The sequence below is a fragment of the Lissotriton helveticus genome, chromosome 7 (genome assembly GCF_964261635.1).
Source record: "Lissotriton helveticus chromosome 7, aLisHel1.1, whole genome shotgun sequence".
NCBI classification, from domain to species: domain Eukaryota; kingdom Metazoa; phylum Chordata; class Amphibia; order Caudata; family Salamandridae; genus Lissotriton; species Lissotriton helveticus.
In genome coordinates, this window is record NC_136068.1 from 52,643,341 (window position 1) to 52,662,456 (window position 19,116).

Below are 19,116 nucleotides of genomic sequence, written 5' to 3' on the forward strand. Positions count from 1 at the left end.
GAGCACTCCGGGCACTTGTCGAATAATGCAGGCATTATGGACAAAAAAGAGTGCAGAAACTCAAGAAGGAAGACACCAAAGTACTTTTGAAAGCACCAAAAATCGAAGTTAGTGTAAAACACCAACAAAACCCTTGAAAAGGGAGAGCTCAGTGCTCCAGGGTCCTGCTTGCAGGAGCCGGAAAAAAGAACTGAAACTAAGTTGGACCTGCTATGCATTCTGGGATACTGGGAGAAGGTTCTGGAAGGTTCCTTAAAGGCACAGTATCCTAATTAAGCCACATAATGGCAGCCTATGGGGCTTGTCTGTCCAGGTTCTTCTCTCTATCATTCCTGAGGGATTTTGCTGTTAAGCAAGGGAAATCTGTACAGGCTTTGCTGTTTTGTGGATTTTATGGTGGAATTTCTAGTTGAAGTACTGGACAGTGTAGCCTTTTTGGCTGCATTATCTGTCTTTAAATTCTCTCTTAAGTGTCTATGCATTTTCTGCATTTTTTGACACTGTAAGAGATTATTTTTGATTGCTCCGGGGTCCACGCACATGGGCGGGACTATTCACTAGATTATGACTATACACAGAGATCCCCTACTACAGAATCAATTTAGGGATTACATTTGGCCTAATGGACCACACACCCTAACAAATTTCATCAACCATAGGCAGGAACCCCCACGGTTGAGTAGACTAAATAGCCAACATATAAGACAAGAGAGAAGGGAGTTTTTTCCTCACCCTCAACGGCAACACTACTCATACCCTTATTATTCAAACACGCAATATGGGGTTCCCATCTCAAACAGATGTGATGCTTTTTATGATACTGACTACCTGGACGAGATTGACTGACAAATCGTACACTCCTCTTCCAATTCAATCCCCTTTGAGTTTTCAACCAGGGAAGCACTCTCTCATAGAATACCATGCACCATCTTGGAGTGTACATACGTCCCCACTCGAGAGGCTAATGAAGCACCCAGGGTTGTCCCCTTAGCACATCTACATGAGAACACACCGTCTGTGAAAGGGTGTAGTTACTCAAATCCCTCTAATCAAGCCCAAAATATAGTCCCTAGCCGAGTAACTGTTAGCAATGAAACGCAAGTACACACAACGATGGATCATGGAGCTCAAGCGATTTCCTCACTTATAAATAAGGCCCAGATAGTAGGCTTGGGTCTCATCGCTCAACGCTTTATAAAGCTCCTATCTTGGAACGTAGCTGGTCTGGCTGCCAAGGTTAATGACCCAGTTTGGTTGGCTCTTGTAAAAAACTATACTGTTTTATGCTTCCAAGAAACTTGGTTAGTAGACGAAAACATACATATTGAGGGCTTCCAAAGCTTTTACCAACCGGCAACCCCGTCGAACAGTGGAAGACCAAAGGGGGGCCTGGCAATTTATATTAGCCTTGCACTCAGCTGCCAGGTCTCAAACAAAGCTTCGGACAATAGACTTATTCAAACCTTGGTGCTTAGGAATGGTAAAAGGGCACTCACCCTTATCAACTTCTACAATGCTGTACTACCAAATAGGGAGTGCAACATTCTCCATTTACATAATTTTCTGCATGCAAAAGCGGACAATCTGCCTCGAAGTACCATCATTGTTGGAGACTTTAATGCCCATCCCTGTGGCAATCCTGAAATGACACCCATTGGCCTCTTAGGCTGTAATAACAGGCTTGGCTTTCATTTTGACCACTCGCTCCGGGGCACCTACGTCAACAACTTCATTGATGACAGGAATCTAACTGTCGCAATGTCTACGTTGGAGGACTCTCACATATTTAATGTCCCTACGTATAAAGGCTATGGAAATGGCTCCTATATAGACCACATTCTTCTCTCAAGTGATCTTGCTGATTTAGTCACTGACTTTGAAATCCAAACAAGTATCTTCAGCGACCATAATCCCCTCTCCATTCAACTTGGAGGCAGCTTTTTTGAACTCAGGAAGCCACAGCCTGATTGTGGCGTTTTAAAACCTATCAACGGAAACCGTCGTCTGAAGTGGTCAAAGGTTAACAGTGACTCTCTGTACAGCTCAATCAACATCAGTTGTGGTAATGAACTAGGCCTTTGTGTCTCTCCCTCCACCTTGCCTGAAGTGACCCTAACTGCCTTCTCTGCTGTGGTTGACAAAATTGGTCAATTGTTAACCGTACCAACGAAGGGTCACCATGAACACCAACCAAGATGGTTTGATCAAGCCTGCTCAAAGGCCGGACGAGATCTAAAAAAAATACTTAAGGTTACTCCAAGAGATCCTGTCCTTATAAAGTCTTTGAGATTTAAATATAAGACAGTCCTGGCAGCTCGGAAAAAAGAAGTGAAAGCAGGCATCTGGGAAACTCTATGCGACCCTGCAATTCTGGGCAATAGCTCTAAGTTTTGGAGCATCATAAACAAGCCTATGTTTGATGACCCCATCAATCCTACGGTTGGGACTAACATACCCGAGGAAGAGTGGATATCACACTATAGTACAATTTTTTAAAGTGACAAGCCACAAGCGGGCCATGTTTTTAAAACTTCTGACGAAAATCTGTTGTGCTTTACAGTGGGGGAGGTAGTAAGGGGGATTCAGGGTCTAACTAGTAACAAAGCACCTGGCCCGGATGGCATACCGCCCGATTTATTCAAATCAAATACCCTTTTATGGGCACCTGTTATCACCGCAGTTGTAAACGCTGGAATTCTGGTTGGCTGCCCTAAATCGTGGGGGTCTTCGACCATAGTCCCAGTATTCAAGAAGGGCGATCGTTGCAGTGCAACATGCTACAGACCCATATCGCTGATTAATTCAGTTGCAAAGGTGGTGGGGGGCATTATCCTAAACAGATTGACAGCATGGGCCAACGAAAATAACATTTTATCGCCAATACAATACGGGTTCAGACCAGGCCACTCCACGATAACCCAATGCCTGAATCTGTATCTAATAAATAGTAAATACACCTTAGCAAGAAAAGGGACGATCCATATGGCCTTTATGGATTTATCGTCCGCCTTTGACTGCGTAGACAGAGGCAGGCTTTGGGAGGTCCTGCAAAAAATGGGAGTGGAGCAAAATCTGGTCAACTTTCTTGCTGACCTTCACTCGGATACGAGAGCAAATGTCCGCTATACCCATGATATGAAGGTAACCAGGGACTTCAGGATAAATCGGGGTGTCAGGCAAGGGTGCATCCTAGCCCCTTTTCTTTTTAATCTATATATTAACGAATTGGAGGAGCACCTACTAAAAACTGGTACAGATTATCCGAATATTGGTAAGAAGGGCGTGCCCGTCCTGCTATACGCGGACGACGCCGTTCTAATATCCAGAACGGCGATCGGTCTTCAAACCTTGTTAGACTCTTTTAACATATTTATGAACTCTCGTGGCCTGAGCATCAATAACTCGAAATCTTTTACAATGACGACAGGCTTAACTCCCAAAAAAACACTCTCATTTTGTAAATGGCGACAAAATACCGACTACCAAGACCTTTTCGTATCTTGGCGTCCTTTTTGACCATAAATTATCTTGGGCACCAGCAATCCAAAAGAAAAAGGGTGAGGTAGTGCGGGCAAACGCAGCGATACTGGATTTTTCTAAAAAAATGGGCAACAGCCCGGTGGCCGCTGTTTTGAAGTTATACCAAGCCAAAAGCACTGCAATCGCACGTTATGGGAGTGAAATATGGGGGTCAGAATCCCTAGATGTCCTTGAAGTTACTGAGAATGACTTTTTAAAGCAGGTCTTACGGTTACAGCCAACTTTCCTGTTCACGAGGAACTTGGCATCCCATATCTAAGTGAGAAGTTAGCTGTGAATCCTCTGTTATGCTGGCTAAATAGCTGGCTAAACACAGACATACCCCTCACCAGAAATATCCTTCAGGAGTCATTAGAGTGGGATGGGAGACTCAAGATCCCGTGGTTAAAATATGTTAGAAGATGGTTCTATGAACTAGGCCGACCGGATCTCTTTCTAGCCCCTGAGACAATAACCAAAACTGATGTAATTTTTGTCAAGAACACTTTTATGTTGTCCAGGTGCTTGACGAGGGAGGAGAGTGAGTACAAGAAAAGTAGTGTGAGACAGTATGTTTTAACAAAAACCTGTTCGCACATGGAACCTTACCTGGCTTGGCCTTTGTCCGGATATGATTGTTTTTTACTAACAAGGTTTCGATTTAATATGTTTCATCTCCTGTTAGCTGTACCAAGTGGGGCACATAGAGACAAGTGTTGCCAGCTTGCGGCTGCGACAATATGTCTCCGCAAGACCTGGCACACTTTTTATTTTTTTGTCAGTTTTATACACTTCCCCGTAATTTGTTTTTAAAACCTCTACTTAAACAGTTGAATTTTGTACAATTCAGACCTGCACTTTGTCACCTCCAAATGCTAAACAGTGAATGTACTATGTTTGTATGCAGCTTTTTAAAACTTGCAGTTAAGCATAGAAAAAGCATGGAAGGGTAATTAATTTTGCTGCTGACTATACTATATTTCCACTGTATTTTTATCTTTTTAACCATAACTTCGTTTTTATGCTTGTGTCTATGTCCACCATGATATCACCCTTCTTATCTTTCATTTTTATTGTATGGATAAATATTTATGAAATGTACTTTTTTGATTGTTATATGTAAACAAATCGAATAAAGATATTACTTACTTACTTACTAACCCCATCCCGATATTTTTATACGTTTTAAAAACCAAGGGGTAAGAGCATCTCAGTCATCCATTTGACAGATTGTGTGATGTGGAAGAAATGTGATTATCGGCTGGGGTTGAAAAACCTCGCAAGCAACAACCACAATCCTAGTCAGGGTGAAGCAACAACCACAATCATTCAGGGTGAACCACAAAAGTGGCTAAATTAACCTGTTCTCAACCCTCTGGTAGCTTGGCACAAACACAGCCAGGCTTAACTTAGACACTGTATACATTTTTTATGCAGAACACAAACAGAAAAAGTTCAAACGCAACACAGGAAAAATCTCAAACTGATTTAGAAAACTAGAGAAACTTTTAACAAATAAAACAACACCAAAATGACAAAAATCTAATCAGCACAACCGAAGATAGAGAATTTAAAGGTAAGTATAGCGCCTAAAACACAAAGCGCCACTTGCCGTCATCAGGTTGTGCTAGACATGGGGAAGTCACAAGTTAAGACAGACCGTGATGGACCTCGGGCTTGATATAGGGACCAAGTTAGCCCCACTGACAAATATCAGGAAGTCTCCTTTCCTTGTAGAGGAGGGCACTCTGATGCCAGCCAAGGGTCTGGCACCTGGGGAGGCACCTCCTGCTGATCAGGGACTCAATATAGCAGATACCATCAGGGTTCAGGGAGGTCCAGGGGCAGCAGGTCCGATGGGCTGTTGCAGGAAGAACAGGTCGTCAGACAACTGAATCAAGCAACAGGGCAGTCCTCAAACAGTTGGGCAATCCTTCCATTGTCATGTCCAGGACTGAACTGAAGAGTTGGTCTGAGGTTCCCATATTTATACCCGGTGCCAGCCATTGAAATGGGGGAACTTCAAGGCTACCCCCATCTGCTTCTGGAAAGTTCCGTCATACCTTCCTCTGCCTAGGCTCACAGGAGTCTAGAGTGACCAGACATGGTTGTCAAATTCATTTGAGTGTGCTAGAGAGAGTTCTTTGAAAACCAAGTGGGTCAGGGAACAGCTTTGCCCCACCGATCCTGGTAGGATGGCCCATCCTGACAACCAATCCCCCTTTGACTCACCGCCCAAGAGGAATACAAATGCCAAGCTATTCACAGTCGTGTCACACAGGATACAGGCTGCAGGCATCAATAAACTGAGGTAAGAAAATGGCAACTTTCTAAAAGTGGCATTTTCAGAATTCTGACATAAAAATCAGACTTTCATAATAAAGAGGATTTTAAATTCCAATTCATTTGAGACCAAAAATGACATTTTTACCTGTAATAAGGTAATCCAATGTTATCCTGTAGGAGTGGTAGGCCTTACAGTAGTAAAAAACAAATGTAGGAGATTTTTACCACTAGGACCCTTAAAACTTAAAAACACATGTCCAACTTTTAAATACAATGCATCGTTACATGTGGACTGTTCGGGCCTAATTTAGGGTATGGCCTACTTTAAGAGTGACTTGAATGTATTAAAAAGGAAGGTTCAGGGCTGGCATAAGGGTTAGTTTGCCAAATTGAATGGGCAGTTTAAAGAGCACTGCAGGCTGCTATGGTACACCTGGCATATCTTTTAAAGAGCTACTTTAGTAGTTGGCACAATAAGTGCTGTAGGTCCACCAGTAATTTACAACAAGGGGTGGTGATGGACAGAGTCTCCGAATTAAGCAGAGTACTCTCACCCAGTCAAGAGATCAGGGCTAGATCCAACACCGTTTTTTAGCTCATTGCACCATCCCAGTTTCAGAACCTGGCTGTATGCAAATTAGTCTGTCCCTGGCCCAGTGCATCATGGGAACAGGGCAGACCAGACTACAAAAGCCAATTCTTACACTGGGAAGGAAACAAGCTTCCGGGGACCGGTTTCTGCCATTTCAGGCGTCTTCGGCCCGGTTTGCTTGAATCCTGATGGTGCAATGAGCAAGGGACTCACATCTGAGTATACCCTTCCACGCTTAGGGTGGACAAAATAATTTACAACAAGGGGTGGTGATGGACAGAGTCTCCGAATTAAGCAGAGTACTCTCACCCAGTCAAGAGATCAGGGCTAGATCCAACACCGTTTTTTAGCTCATTGCACCATCCCAGTTTCAGAACCTGGCTGTATGCAAATTAGACTGTCCCTGGCCCAGTGCATCATGGGAACAGGGCAGACCAGACTACAAAAGCCAATTCTTACACTGGGAAGGAAACAAGCTTCCGGGGACCGGTTTCTGCCATTTCAGGCGTCTTCGGCCCGGCTTGCTTGAATCCTGATGGTGCAATGAGCAAGGGACTCACATCTGAGTATACCCTTCCACGCTTAGGGTGGACAAAATAATTTACAACAAGGGGTGGTGATGGACAGAGTCTCCGAATTAAGCAGAGTACTCTCACCCAGTCAAGAGATCAGGGCTAGATCCAACACCGTTTTTAGCTCATTGCACCATCCCAGTTTCAGAACCTGGCTGTATGCAAATTAGTCTGTCCCTGGCCCAGTGCATCATGGGAACAGGGCAGACCAGACTACAAAAGCCAATTCTTACACTGGGAAGGAAACAAGCTTCCGGGGACCGGTTTCTGCCATTTCAGGCGTCTTCGGCCCGGCTTGCTTGAATCCTGATGGTGCAATGAGCAAGGGACTCACATCTGAGTATACCCTTCCACGCTTAGGGTGGACAAAATAATTTACAACAAGGGGTGGTGATGGACAGAGTCTCCGAATTAAGCAGAGTACTCTCACCCAGTCAAGAGATCAGGGCTAGATCCAACACCGTTTTTTAGCTCATTGCACCATCCCAGTTTCAGAACCTGGCTGTATGCAAATTAGTCTGTCCCTGGCCCAGTGCATCATGGGAACAGGGCAGACCAGACTACAAAAGCCAATTCTTACACTGGGAAGGAAACAAGCTTCTGGGGACCGGTTTCTGCCATTTCAGGCGTCTTCGGCCCGGCTTGCTTGAATCCTGATGGTGCAATGAGCAAGGGACTCACATCTGAGTATACCCTTCCACGCTTAGGGTGGACAAAATAATTTACAACAAGGGGTGGTGATGGACAGAGTCTCCGAATTAAGCAGAGTACTCTCACCCAGTCAAGAGATCAGGGCTAGATCCAACACCGTTTTTTAGCTCATTGCACCATCCCAGTTTCAGAACCTGGCTGTATGCAAATTAGTCTGTCCCTGGCCCAGTGCATCATGGGAACAGGGCAGACCAGACTACAAAAGCCAATTCTTACACTGGGAAGGAAACAAGCTTCCGGGGACCGGTTTCTGCCATTTCAGGCGTCTTCGGCCCGGCTTGCTTGAATCCTGATGGTGCAATGAGCAAGGGACTCACATCTGAGTATACCCTTCCACGCTGAGGGTGGACAAAATAATTTACAACAAGGGGTGGTGATGGACAGAGTCTCCGAATTAAGCAGAGTACTCTCACCCAGTCAAGAGATCAGGGCTAGATCCAACACCGTTTTTTAGCTCATTGCACCATCCCAGTTTCAGAACCTGGCTGTATGCAAATTAGTCTGTCCCTGGCCCAGTGCATCATGGGAACAGGGCAGACCAGACTACAAAAGCCAATTCTTACACTGGGAAGGAAACAAGCTTCCGGGGACCGGTTTCTGCCATTTCAGGCGTCTTCGGCCCGGCTTGCTTGAATCCTGATGGTGCAATGAGCAAGGGACTCACATCTGAGTATACCCTTCCACGCTTAGGGTGGACAAAATAATTTACAACAAGGGGTGGTGATGGACAGAGTCTCCGAATTAAGCAGAGTACTCTCACCCAGTCAAGAGATCAGGGCTAGATCCAACACCGTTTTTTAGCTCATTGCACCATCCCAGTTTCAGAACCTGGCTGTATGGAAATTAGTCTGTCCCTGGCCCAGTGCATCATGGGAACAGGGCAGGGCCGGGCCGAAGAGGCTGCAATGCCAGAAACCGGTCCCCGGTAGCTTGTCTCCTTTCTGGTGAAGAATTGGCTTGGTAGTTTGGTCTGCCCTGTTCCCATGATGCACTGGGCCAGGGACAGACTAATTTGCATATAGCCAGGTTCTGAGCTGGGATGGGGCAGTGAGATAAATAACGGTGATGGATCAAGCCCTGATCTTTGGACTGGGTAAGAGTGGTCTGCTTAATTCAGACACTCTGTTCATCACCACCCCCTTTTCTGTATCGTTTTTGGCCACTATAGGTGTGGCAGGGTATACTCAGACATGAGTCCCTTTCTCACTGCTCCATCAGGATTCAAGCAAGCCGGGCCGAAGAGGCTGAAATGCCAGAAACCGGTCCCCGGTAGCTTGTCTCCTTTCTGGTGAAGAATTGGCTTGGTAGTTTGGTCTGCCCTGTTCCCATGATGCACTGGGCCAGGGACAGACTAATTTGCATATAGCCAGGTTCTGAGCTGGGATGGGGCAGTGAGATAAATAACGGTGATGGATCAAGCCCTGATCTTTGGACTGGGTAAGAGTGGTCTGCTTAATTCAGACACTCTGTTCATCACCACCCCCTTTTCTGTATCGTTTTTGGCCACTATAGGTGTGGCAGGGTATACTCAGACATGAGTCCCTTTCTCACTGCTCCATCAGGATTCAAGCAAGCCGGGCCGAAGAGGCTGAAATGCCAGAAACCGGTCCCCGGTAGCTTGTCTCCTTTCTGGTGAAGAATTGGCTTGGTAGTTTGGTCTGCCCTGTTCCCATGATGCACTGGGCCAGGGACAGACTAATTTGCATATAGCCAGGTTCTGAGCTGGGATGGGGCAGTGAGATAAATAACGGTGATGGATCAAGCCCTGATCTTTGGACTGGGTAAGAGTGGTCTGCTTAATTCAGACACTCTGTTCATCACCACCCCCTTTTCTGTATCGTTTTTGGCCACTATAGGTGTGGCAGGGTATACTCAGACATGAGTCCCTTTCTCACTGCTCCATCAGGATTCAAGCAAGCCGGGCCGAAGAGGCTGAAATGCCAGAAACCGGTCCCCGGTAGCTTGTCTCCTTTCTGGTGAAGAATTGGCTTGGTAGTTTGGTCTGCCCTGTTCCCATGATGCACTGGGCCAGGGACAGACTAATTTGCATATAGCCAGGTTCTGAGCTGGGATGGGGCAGTGAGATAAATAACGGTGATGGATCAAGCCCTGATCTTTGGACTGGGTAAGAGTGGTCTGCTTAATTCAGACACTCTGTTCATCACCACCCCCTTTTCTGTATCGTAGGTCCACCAGTAGCATTTAATTTACAGGTACATGTTGTGCCACTTTATTAGGGACTTTTAAGTAAATGTGCCAGAAAATGTTACCATGTTTAACAGAGAAAGCACCAGCACTTTAGCACTGGTTATCAGTGATAAAGTGCACAGAGTCCTGATGCCATCAAAAACTAAATCCAGACAATAGGGGGGAGAAGACAAAAGGTTTGGGAGAAGACCACACCAAGGATGTCAGGTCTAACAGGATGCTTCTTAGAATGCGAGGCTTTGTGTTCCAGGCTAGGTTAACTGCTTAAAGGACGTATGCCACTAAAAAGGGGAACTAACTCCGCTGTAAGTTTTTTTTTCTTTATGTTGTCAGTTCTTTGACAGGAGCAGTCATGAAGGGGTAGGGAATAGACCGCAACTATAGAATCATGATTGCTATTATACACAGATAAGAGGTGGGTGTCTGGATACAATCTATACCAAAACTTCTAACTTTGGAGTCATCTCTTATTTTAATGCACTGCATCTAAGTTATCAGGTTACACATAGTTGGTTACATTAAAATACATCTGGTGTGTGTTGGGCATCTTCAGCACAGCCTTCCAAGCATCATAAGAGGGGAAGGCTTTGTGAGACACTTGAAGACAGGCAAAGACACTTAGAAGAAAATAGCCACTATTTACAATTACCACAAGAGGAAGGGGTGTCTACAAGTGAGACTTTTTTAGTTGAGATACTGAGTAAAGATACTGACCGTTGACCAAATCCTCCTCCAAAACTCCCGGGAGACAGGCTCTACGAAATCTGGCTGCTCCATTTCTACAGCTGTGACAAACCGCATTGCAGGGAGACTGCCTATAAGAGAAGATATTAAAACACCTCATTACAAAGTGAAACCGTAGGATGGACCAAGATTCAGTACGGGCTGCAAACATTTCATGTTGCCCCCCCTTCCCATATGTTTTATCACATTCCTGCCTGATAAGCCTATAAGAGAAAGAAGCAGTCACTGGGTGATGGTGACAGTGCTGTGTGTAAGTAAAGTCTTCTGACTTTCGCAGTTCGTTGGCCCCATACCGAGCACTCGCTGGTTTCTCTCTTTATCAGGCTCACTTTATTTCGTAGTATTTAAGCTCGATACTACCGCTTGTGAATTGCACTACAGGAATATCTGGTACAATTAATTTATTTTGGGACAAGCATTACTGCCATACCAAGGCTGATGTGCCCAGTCTCTATAAAAGTCAAATGCAACCCTGGGTTGAATGCCTGATACTATATTCAACAGTAAGAAAACAAGTTACTTACCTGTAACTTTAGTTCCCCAGTATTGGTAACTTTCATAGATTCCCATGCTTTTGTATCATTCCCCGTCATCGGAATGGGAGTCTCGGTAACAAAAATAACATAGCAGTAGGCACAAAGAGAAAGAAAAAGACCTAGGCCTCATTCCCTTTTGTAGCCCATCACTCTCTTTGTGTAAAAGAGACCAAACTTAGGCATCAGCCAATCAGAAGAGCCTCACCCCTTAGAACCCTCCTGAAGGAACCTCAGAGCCTCAGATTTTCGTAGCCGTTGTGTATAGCCCCCAATTCTGCTGAAGGCTGAGCTTTCCTCGGGGAGGTGGGCGGGCGCATGGGAATCTATGAAAGTTACCAATAATGGGGAACTAAAGTTACAGGTAAGTAACTTGTTTTCTTGCCCCAGTATTGGAACTTGCATAGATTCCCATGCTTTTGTATCAGAGTAGCAAGCAGTTAGCAATAAAAAAAAACACATTTTGTGTCATAGTATACAAGCCAACATGACAAAGATACAAAATGTGCAAAATTACGGAAGGTGGGATAGAAAAGGAAAGCTCATCCATCAATTAGTGGAAGAGATTCCTCAGGACTGCCTGGCCCACTGCCGTATCTTCTTGTTGCAAGGAGTCCAAGCAGTAATGCTTAGTAAAGGTGTGGACACTGCTCCAGGTAGCATCTCTGCAAATGTCCTTTATCTGTACCCCCGCGAAGAGGGCTGTTGAAGACGCCACTTATCTTGTGGAATGTGCCCGAACCCTGCCAGTCAGTGGTTTACCTGCTGCAGAATGGCAATGTAGGATGGCACTGGTAATCCATCTTTCAATTCCCTGCTTTGACAGAGAGCGACCCTTTCTCGGACCTCCAAAAGCTACAAACAATTGTGAGGATTTCCGAAATCCCTTGATGCGATCCAAATAGAATTTCAAACATCGCTGCACATCCAGAGAATGTAGCGATCTCTCCGCTGGTGTAGCCGGGTGAGGAAAGAAAGCCCTAAGAATAACCGGCTCGTTCAAGTGGAAGTCCGAGGATACCTTAGGTATGAACTTTTGGTTGGTTCTCAAGATAACTGTGTTTCTTTTGAATTGTAGAAAAGGGTCTTGGATTGTGAGAGCCTGTAATTCCACAACACGCCTTGCCGATGTGAGGGCAAGAAGGAGAGCCAATTTCCATGACAGGAACTTTATGTCTGAACGATGAATTGGCTCAAACTGACTTTTCATGAGTTGAGTAAGGACGAGATTCAGGTGCCAAGTAGGAGGTGGAGGTCTCACTGCTGGATAGACCCTAAACAATCCTTTTAGAAACTGCTTAACAATTCTGGAAGACCACAAAGAAGGTCCAGACTCCGACCGTCTGTATCTTGAAATCGCTGCCAAGGGTACCCTTATAGAAGAATGGGACAGCCCAGACTTAGCCAAGGACAAGAGATAAGGCAGAAGTTGATGAGATTTTGAAGAAAAAGGGTCAATCTTCTCTCTCCTGCACCAAATGCAAAATCTCTTCCATTTGAGGCGGTACGTCTTGTTTGTGGAAGGGGCTCTCGCTTGGGAGAGGACTTCTTTAATTTCGGTCGAGATGGGGAGATTCATAAATTCTCGCTGCTCAGGAGCCATGCTGTCAGGTGTAATGACTGTGGATCCAGATGCCAAACCTGTCCTTCTGACATTGCGAGTAGGTCTGGAACCAGTCTCAAAGGAAGATGCGGAGCTAGCGACAACAGATGGAGCTCCGTGTACCAGAACTGTCTCGGCCAAGCAGGGGCTATCAGGATCATCCTGCAAGGTTCCACCTTGAACTTCCTGATCACTCTCGGGATCAGTGGGATGGGTGGAAATGCGTAGACAAATGTTCCTGACCAGGCTATCGAAAGCGCATTCCCCAATGATCCGCGGTGGTGAAGCCTGCTTGCATAAGACCAACATTTTTTGTTGGACGGCGTGGCAAAGAGATCTATCGCCGGTGTGCCCCACTGGCGGAATACCTCTTCTAAAACTTGTTGGTTTAGCTCCCACTCGTGACTGACTGATGATAACCTGCTCAGTCTGTCGGCATTCTCGTTCAAAACCCCTGGCAAGTGTTCTGCCTGAAGTGACATTCCGTGAAGGATAGCCCATTCCCAGATTTCCTGAGCTTCCTGTGACAACGGGAGATATCTGGTTCCTCCCTCCTTGTTCACATAATGCATGGCCATGGTGTTGTCCGTCCTGATGAGAACTTGTGAACCTTCTAGACGTGGGAGAAAAGCTTGAAGAGCCAGTTTTATTGCTCTGAGCTCCAATAGATTGATGTGGAGCCGTCAATCCTGAGGAGACCAATGGCCGCTGACATTCAGGTCCTGCATTATTGCTCCCCAACCATCCAACGATGCATCCCTTGTCACTACTTGAGGAGACGGATCATTTACGAAGGATAGACCTTGGGACAAGTTGTTTTGGTCTGTCCACCACAGGGCCGCTCTCTGCATTGTCGGGGTGACAGACACACCTTGTCGTCGAATGATCCGTGCACCGGTTTCCATTGGATGTCCAATTGTTCCTGAAGAGGCCGCATTCGCAGCCTGCAGTGAGGAATCAGGGGTATGCATGATGAAATTACCCCTAGCAGAGACTTGTAGCGGCGTACTGAAAGACACCTTCTTTTTTGTAGGTCCAGAGCCATGGTTTGAAGTTTTCTCCGCCTTTCTAGGGTTGGAAAAGCTTTTGAAAGTTTTGAATCCAGGATGGCTCCCAGGAATCGTGCCTTCCTGGATGGAACCAGAGACGATTTGTCCTTGTTTAACGCGAGTCCCAGATTGCGAAATAGGTTTGTACAAGCCTGAACAGCGTCGTGCGCTGCTTCCCTGGACGGAGCCTTTAGCAACCAGTCGTCCAGGTAAGGGAGGATTGAAAATGATGTCTTCGTAGGAATGCCGCTAACGGCGCCAGCACCTTGGTGAAAATCCTCGGGGCTGAGCGATGACCAAAGGGTAAAATCCTGAATTGAAAGTGGCTCTTGGCTACTGTAAACCGTAGAAACCTTCTGTGTACTGGGTGAATCGGTACATGAAAGTATGCATCCTCGAGATCGAGAGTTGCCATGAAATCCCCCGGATTGATCAACCTCTGGATGTCTTGAAGGGAAACCATCCGGAAAGATAGGGAGATGAGATAGGTGTTGAGCTCCCTGAGATCTAGAATGGGGCGCCATTTCTCTAACGTCTTCCTGACCAGGAAGAACCTGGAATAGAATCCCTGTCCTCTTTGGTCAGAGGGAACCGGCTCTATTGCTCCCTTGAGTAGCCTTTGATGAACTTCGAGCCTCAGAAGACGTAGATGTTTCGATGGAAAGGCTGCAGGGGGCTTCGTTGGTGGGATTTGGGTGAATTCCAAGGTATGGCCCTTTCGAATGATGTTGAGCACCCAACGGTCCGATGTTATCTTGGACCAATTCTGAAGGTATTTTGATACTCTGCCTCCAACTGATGACTTCTTGGAGGAGGGTCCAGTAGGAAGAGCCAGGAGGCCGCTATTGGCGCTTGGACGCATCGCGTCCCTGGCCCCGTTTTCCTCTGTTGTTAGGCCTTGAGTAATTGGAGGATTGGCCCTGCCTTTGTTGGTAAGGCTGGCGGTACTGTTGAGACCTTGAACCATAGGAAGAGTATCTCTGCTGTTGGTAAGATCCTCTGTAGTTCGTACTCTTACCTCTAGATCCTTTAAAAGGCGTTTTACGGTACTGGAGCGTACCCAAGGATCTTGCGGTCTCAGTGTCTTTCTTGATGTCTTGGAGAGTGTCATCAATCAGTTTCCGAACAGTGCCTCTCCATCAAATGGAAGATCCAGGACTTTATTTTGGATCTCGGGTCGAAACCAGGTTGCCTTCAGCCACCCCTGGCGACGAAGGACCGCAGCTCCCGCCAAAGAACGATATGCCGTCGTGGCAATGTCCATGGCACAGTCAATGACCTCCATCGATGTCGCCTCCCCCTCTTGCAAGACCTTCTTTGCTTCTGGTGTTAGCTGTTTCAGGAACGGTGCGACATCACACCAAAGCTGACGGTCATATCTGCCCAATATTGCTAGGGCATTAGCTGCCCGCACAAGAAGACTCGCCATGGATGAGAATCTCGTTCCGGCATTGTCCAATCTCCTTCCCTCTTTGTCCAGAGGAGCTGTTAAAGGAGCAGAGGGGTTGCGGGATTTTCTCTGCTCCGCCTGGGAAATTACTGAGTCCGGTTTCGGGTGGCCTGTCAAGGCAGCTGGACCATCATCAGGCGCCTTATACTTCTTATCTAGACGCGGTATCACAGGGACCACCGTCGCTGGATTTTTCATAGCCTTAAGGCCCTCATCCCAGAGATGTTCCACTATTGGAATGGATCTTGTCGTTCTTCTGTAAGGTTCCTTGAAATCGTACAAGAAACACTCGGAGGACACCGCAGGCATTGTCCGTTTGACTCTTCCAGTCGCTCTTTCCATCAGCTGATGAAAACCTCCGATATCTGCAGGTGGAGAATCCACCAGATCCAGACATGGAGATGGAGGGTCCGGAATGACGTAATCATCCCACTCAGATGCCTGATCATCTCTGCCCTCCGAATCATGATCCTCATCCGAGGAATCATCATGAGTGTCAGCAGGTCTGGAAGGCTCCCGTGGAGTCGATGTCAGTGGCTGAAGAGACACCGGGGGAGGTGATACAGGAACAGCCGTTGAGGCCGGTGCCATGACAGGCATGTTGTGCGCCACAGGAACTGGAGCAGGCCGTGCAGCCTTAGACTTATAATCTTGCAGCCTTTTATGCAGGTCCTGTAGGAAAGATGATGATACAGTAACCATCTCTTGACCAGAGTGTTGCTGTGGTTGGGCAGCATGATGTTCATAGCCCTCCTCTTGGTCATATCCTCCGCCCGAGTCCGTTTCATGGCATTTCCCCAGCAGTTGAGAGGGGCTGTTGGCATAGCCATATGAGTCCTAATCCTCCTCTTCGGACTCATCCTCATCGAACAGTAGAGCTGGAGGAAAGGGGGTTACCCTCCTGGGAGATGTCATGTCCGGGGTAATCCTGGTCATGGAAATTGTGATCCTCTTTTCCGATGACAAAATCGGAATCGAGAAGGCAGCCGCCATCGGCTTCGTCGACGGAGTATGTGTCGTCGACACAAAAACACTTGACGACGAGATGGGCGTCGTCAATGCCGTCGACGATGAGACTGTCGACATCCCAGCCGTCGTAGTCGTCAATGTTGCTGTCGTCGCGGCTCTCTTCGACGACACTGTCGTCGTCGCCATCGACATCGCCGTCGGACACCCTCATCGACGATGCTGCCCCTAGTCGACGACGCCGTCGTCGGCGAGTCCCTCGTCGGCGCTGCTGTATCCGTCGTCGACTGTCCATTGACGACGCCTTCTTCGACGACGACTTGGAACTTCTGTCAGAAGAATGGGAAGAGGGCTTCTTGAAGGCTGGATCAGTCTTCAACTCTTCAGAAGGCGTAGATGGTCCTACCCTCTCCTTTTCACCTTGGTGAGGAGATTTGCCTGGACCTTGGCTCTCAGACTCACTGGGGATCTTTTTTGAGGCCTTAGAAGGACGCTCCACAGAAGGAGAAGGGGAACCTCTACCCCTTTTCACTGACCTTCTTGAGGAAGATGCTGATGCCGAATCCTCAGTGTCACTGGAGACAGTATCCTTCCTGGATTTCAACTCTTGAGCCATGTCAGAAGCCTACCCTCACGGTCCCGGAGGGTCTTAGTTGAAAAGGTGCGGCAGATCTTACAGTCCGCAGCCTTGTGGTCAGGATAGAGGCAGTAGATGCAATCCATATGCTTATCCTCCATGAAAAGCCTTTTCTTACCACAGGTGGAACATGGCTTGAAAAGGGCTTTCTTCTGGTCAGACATCCTGGAAGGATCAGCAGACAAACTGAAGAGAAAACTGAAGAAAAATGTTGAAGAATAAACTCCTGAAGAGTAGATTGAGCAGAGCTCAAAGGAGACTCCCTAAGCACAACGTGCGGTAGAAAATCTGAGGCTCGGAGGTTCCTTCAGGAGGGTTCTAAGGGGTGAGGCTCTTCTGATTGGCTGATGCCTAAGTTTGGTCTCTTTTACACAAAGAGAGTGATGGGCTACAAAAAGGAATGAGGCCTAGGCCTTTTTCATTCTCTTTTGTGCCTACTGCTATGTTATTTTTGTTACCGAGACTCCCATTCCGACGACGGGGAATGATACAAAAGCATGGGAATTTATGAAAGTTCCAATACTGGGGCAATGACTGTTTAGCTTACTTGAAAGCTTTACCATCTACCACTACCACTGCATATATTTTATCTGAGAGACATCCCTTGCAGAGAATCGGAAAATCCATAGGAATACTGTGTTGTCTCCCCTATGCAAACCTGTATATTGGTTGGTAGGAGCGAAGGGTTGCATGCTAAAAGTTTAGTAAATATGACTGATATGCTATTCTTTTAATTAGGTATACTGGTGGCCAGCTAACATAGTGGCAAGATACACCAGAATTATTTGTAGAATAGTTTCATTTCCCTAAACAAGTACAGGAACTGCACCTTGACCCACATTATCATCAGGAAATGGATAACCTATTACGATCAGTAGACTTTTGTAGTGGATAGTGAAGTTAACACTTTGGGATATGTCAGTAGAAAAGTTTCTTTTGACCACCAGCTCACAAGGTTTAAATTCCAGCTATTGGTTGGCTATAGGTACTGCACACTAAATGCAGGCGGGAGGATACAGTATAAGAAATTATTGCCAAATTGAAGACCTGTAAATATTCAAAATACATTTTCTGTAGGTGCGTGGCAGAAAGTATTTACATTTGAAATATTTCCAATTGAAATAGCTTCTGGATAGAAATGTCTATACAATTTGGAAAAGACAAGAGAAGGTTTATTGCAACTTCACGTTCTCGAGTGTTCTACTGCTGATATATCATGAACAAGCAAAGGCAGCTAAAGATTTAAAGGGTATACCTTGGAGTATGGTACAAAAAATAAGGTTCAGGCAGGCTCCATGTTTAGGTTAGGAATAAACTTCAAGTCGAAACAATAAAATAACCAAGGGAAAAGGGTTGCTACAAAACTAGATGAATTTTCATAAAAGTGGATAACAGTTTATTTTCTGGTATACACTGCACAGTAAGAATCGTATGAATACCAAAATATAATAAGGTTACACATGAAAAGAATTCAGGCTTGTGTAAATGCAAAAATGCAGGAAATAAGCATTGGCAGAGCACATCAGAACAGGCTAAATGGCAAAGTGATAAACTTTAATTTCTCAGGACTCACAATCACTAGTAATCGGTAGGACTGAAGTTATGCACAAAGCAACTCCAATGGACTAAAGTTAAAATAGGGTTGCATGTCTTTTGTGAATGTAGTCCTGTGCATCTGCATATTATGTTACGGCCGCCTAATTGTGTGACACTTGATCCTAGTGATTAAGCTGATACACCATGTAGCCATTTTCCTGATCACCAGACTTTTGCACTGCTCCTCAGATTTAATATTTAGCTTCCCAAATTACTGTTTCCAGAGGTCTAAAATGAAGGGAATCTTCTGTCACCATTTTCAGGTAGGTAAGAGGTCAAATGCTCCTTCTCAGGAGAAAAAAAAACGTAATGTGCCTATCAATAATACATCATGGCTACTGCGGGGCACAAGAGGGTGGCTGGCGGGGGGAGATGGAGGATGAGATAGTCTCGCACAGGTTTTTTTTTATGAGGTTATGCTGTACAGGAATGGTACGGACAACATTTGATAGAGGTGCTGGATTCCATGAGCATAAGAGGTGAGGGTCAGGGCCACACAGAAAACATGGCTTCTGAGGCAGAAATATAAAAATTGGAAGCTGGAGAGATTGTGGAAAGGCAAAAAGATGGTAACCCGGAAAAGCCAGGGGTAGCACCATTTATTTATTTGAAGCTTCTACATAGATTCTTGTTAATGGACAGGCATTAAT

The 19,116-nt window shown here is 46.0% G+C and overlaps 1 protein-coding gene across 3 annotated transcripts in view; it reads right to left on the reverse strand.

Annotated features, from left to right (window-relative positions):
* Positions 1-19,116, reverse strand: part of LOC144768015 (glutathione S-transferase kappa 1-like) — a 217,278-nt gene that overhangs the window by 87,833 nt on the left and 110,329 nt on the right. For all 3 annotated transcript variants that reach the window (XM_078651410.1, XM_078651411.1, XM_078651409.1), the window contains exon 4: positions 10,603-10,703. In XM_078651410.1, the coding sequence (XP_078507536.1) occupies positions 10,603-10,703 (101 nt within the window). The remainder of the gene's footprint in view (positions 1-10,602; positions 10,704-19,116) is intronic.